Raw genomic sequence first — 3,185 nt, 5'->3', positions numbered from 1 at the left:
GGATAATAAAGTGATAGCAGTTGAATTTGGTTCACTCACTTTTAATAATGTTCCTCTCCCTACATTATCACCTGGTGGGTATCATGGTTTTGTAGATACAGATTTAATTATTTGTAGTTTGTATTCTAAATGATAGATTGAGCAAAGCCAATATTCTATTTAAAGTTTAAAACTGAGAATTTGTATCACTGTTATATTTGTCTTAATACACTTTTTTAATTAAGCAAAAAAAATATATTGTTCCATTACATATTACAATAATTTGATAAGACAATGATTTTTAAAAATTATGATTGATTGTTGAAACATTGTCTTTAGATTAAACAATTGAACAATACAAAAACTTTATGTAAAGTTCATCTCAAATTATGTGCGAAAATAATCACACAAGGTTTAAATATATAATAAAGTTGTTTATTATAAATTACAAGGACTTGATAGTTGATTTTATCATGAAATGAACTTGTTAGAGTTATAGTCTAAATATATTCTAAATAGGTTTGGCCCTACTACTATTTTAAAACATATATATATATTAAATACATTTTTTTTTCTCTGAAATCCATTCTCCATATTTCATTCAGAATCTGTGTGTACAAATGTTACATTTTGTTTTATCAGTTGCTGTAACCTTTTGACTGTTATTCAGATTTTTTAAATTTTTTAGTTTGTGAACTTTCTTACTTTTTTATATATTTAAAATTATGTATATTGTGTTATCAATAGAGATTGAGAAAACCAGAGAAAATAATGCCTCCATCATTGCTGGTGTTGTTGGAGGAGTGGTAGTGGTTTTAACGATAACAGTCACTCTATTAGTTGTGATAAGAAAGAAAATGGCAGAAGGAAAAGTAGAGCCAGATATGGTAAGATCTTTAAAAAGTATTAACAGATGATAACAGAAACTTTTAACAGATGATATGATTCAAACTTATACGTTGAAATGAGGATTTCATGTTGTTTAAATCCCCATAAAATTTAAATTTCCTCTTAGGTTGTCACATAGTAATACATTTTATGAATAAATTTATATTGAATTTTAAACATAATCTTTAATTTTTTGCAGACACCAGTCATACTACAGGGGATTGTTTTATGCTTTGCTAATATCACAGTATTAAAGTATTTTTCCAATACGGTACTTCCCACTTCTCACAAGATTAGCTTTTCCTGTTTTGTGCTGCCCTCTATATGGAACCTTTTTTTTAAAAGGCATGCCACAAGCCTTCTGTACTACCTTATTGGAATAAAAGATTCCAACATGTCTCTCAATGAAAATCATCGTGTGTCATCTGTCCACCAATAGGAAAGCACTACTATCACGTGATGCATGTGACTCCCTCTATGTGCCACTTGAGTTGTGCTTGAGTTCAAACATATTTATTTTTGCTCATTACTTCTCAAAGTGGTTTAACTTAATTCAATTTACTTTATTTCAAGAATATTTTTTTCACTTGAAAGGGTTTGATTTGCTGCAAATTTGTTGATTGTATATTTGTTATCAAGCATGTATTCCGAAGTTAACATTACCACTTTGGATATATCTCATTCACCTGATGCCATACTTTAGGCCACATGTGTGGGCAACCTGTCGGGGGATTTATTGGCCTTTATTCGCAGGGACATTGAGCATTATATGGGACAACCTTTGTCTCTTGCTGTTGCCCTCTTCCTCCTGAGCCTTTCAAGCCTGGCCAGGGTGATAAGGATTTTGATCGTTTGTTCCCCTCCCCCCAGAGTCCTTCGTGCCTTCCCAAACCATACCTGAGGATTCTTTTCAGCCCTCGTCGGCTTTCTCGGATTTTATTTCTCATATATTTGATGTTTTATCTATTGCTCCTATTTCTTATGTCACACATCCTTCCCTATTATGTGCTTCTGCCTCCAAACCTTATTTAGTTTTTACTCCTGCCCCCTGATATTCGGGTTCACACTGAGCACTTCAACTCCCAGTTAAGTGATAGCATTAGTATGTCTTTTCCTCCACAGGCTTCAGATCAGTCCACTCCCACTTATCATAGGGCAGACTGTCCATATCTGGACCAACAATTATTGGGCTTAGTTTTGCTTGTTTGGGAGGTGGGACCAGAATCTCCAGTTCATCTTACCCATGCCCAATATTCCAATCTTCATATTACCCTGACGATTCTTTTGTGGTACCTCTCCTCAATTCATCTCCTGTATGAGGCTCTTCACAGGAACCCTGAGAGGTTTTCTGGGGACGTCCTCTCCCTCCTCACTTCCACGTTGGCTTGCTTGTCATCTTTGGCTTTGGCTCTGCAAATGTGGTTTATTTGTTCTTGGGACCTTTCGGGTCATGATGCCATATTGTCACGGATTTGTCTCCCAGCTCCTTATCTACAGGACCTTGGTATTGCCCCATCTTTGAGACATTTCGTGTTTAACACAATTTTGGAGTCTCTGAATCGAGGGTGGCTTCAGTCCAACAACAATGCATCCTTTCTTATCTCGTGGTCCATTTGTCCCAGTCTCCTGACCCTCCCATTCCCAGCCCTTGCCTGTTCCTCCTTCCCATGTTGCCACTGTTTGTCGTTTTTCTCGACAATGCATGGTACACCAACAACAGATCCTGTGCCTACTTGGTGTGTTTGGGTCTGGTTTGAGCTTGTCTGGCAACCTTCATTCATCGGTGGAGCCCTTTCATTTACGATGTTTGTGTTCACAGAGTTTTGTAAGAGGGATTTGTCATACCCATTTTTACCCTTCCTCCCTTGTCCCACATGCCTGTTTCCTTTCCTCCTTCTTTGGATCCCTTGTCATGCTAGCATCTGTCCAAGGTGGTGCAAAACATCCTTACACAACAGGCTATCAAACCTGCTTCACGTGGTTCATGGTAGTTTTTACTCTCACCCAAAAAGATCAGGGACTGGAGGCCAATCATCGACCTGCCCTTCTAAATCAGTATGTTCACATCACATGCTTCACCATGGAATCCTACTTTACTTTTCAGCGAGTTTTTTCTCCAGGTCTTTGTATGACCAAGGTGGATGTCTCCAACGTTTATCTGCATATTCCCATCTGGAGCATTCTCGTCCTTATCTTCAATTTGTCCATCGTGGGGTGGTGTACCAGTGTTGTACCCTACCCTTCGGGCTGGCTTTAGTACCATATATTTTCTGGTGGGTGGTGCAAACCTTTGCTCTACATCTTCATGCCCTGGGTTT

At 37.6% G+C, this 3,185-nt stretch overlaps 1 protein-coding gene across 1 annotated transcript in view; it reads left to right on the top strand.

Moving 5' to 3' along the window:
* The first annotated feature begins 6 nt into the window (after window positions 1-6).
* Window positions 7-3,185, top strand: part of LOC111083284 — a 9,457-nt gene continuing 6,278 nt past the window's right edge. The window contains exons 1-2 of the mRNA XM_022379686.1: window positions 7-74; window positions 727-866. Coding sequence (XP_022235394.1) covers window positions 837-866 — 30 coding nt within the window. The 5' untranslated portion in view covers window positions 7-74; window positions 727-836. The remainder of the gene's footprint in view (window positions 75-726; window positions 867-3,185) is intronic.

The sequence above is a fragment of the Limulus polyphemus genome, unplaced genomic scaffold (assembly GCF_000517525.1).
Source record: "Limulus polyphemus unplaced genomic scaffold, Limulus_polyphemus-2.1.2 Scaffold8878, whole genome shotgun sequence".
NCBI classification, from domain to species: domain Eukaryota; kingdom Metazoa; phylum Arthropoda; class Merostomata; order Xiphosura; family Limulidae; genus Limulus; species Limulus polyphemus.
Note: the sequence above shows the minus strand (reverse complement) of the source record. Positions and strands in the feature narration are given on the sequence as shown.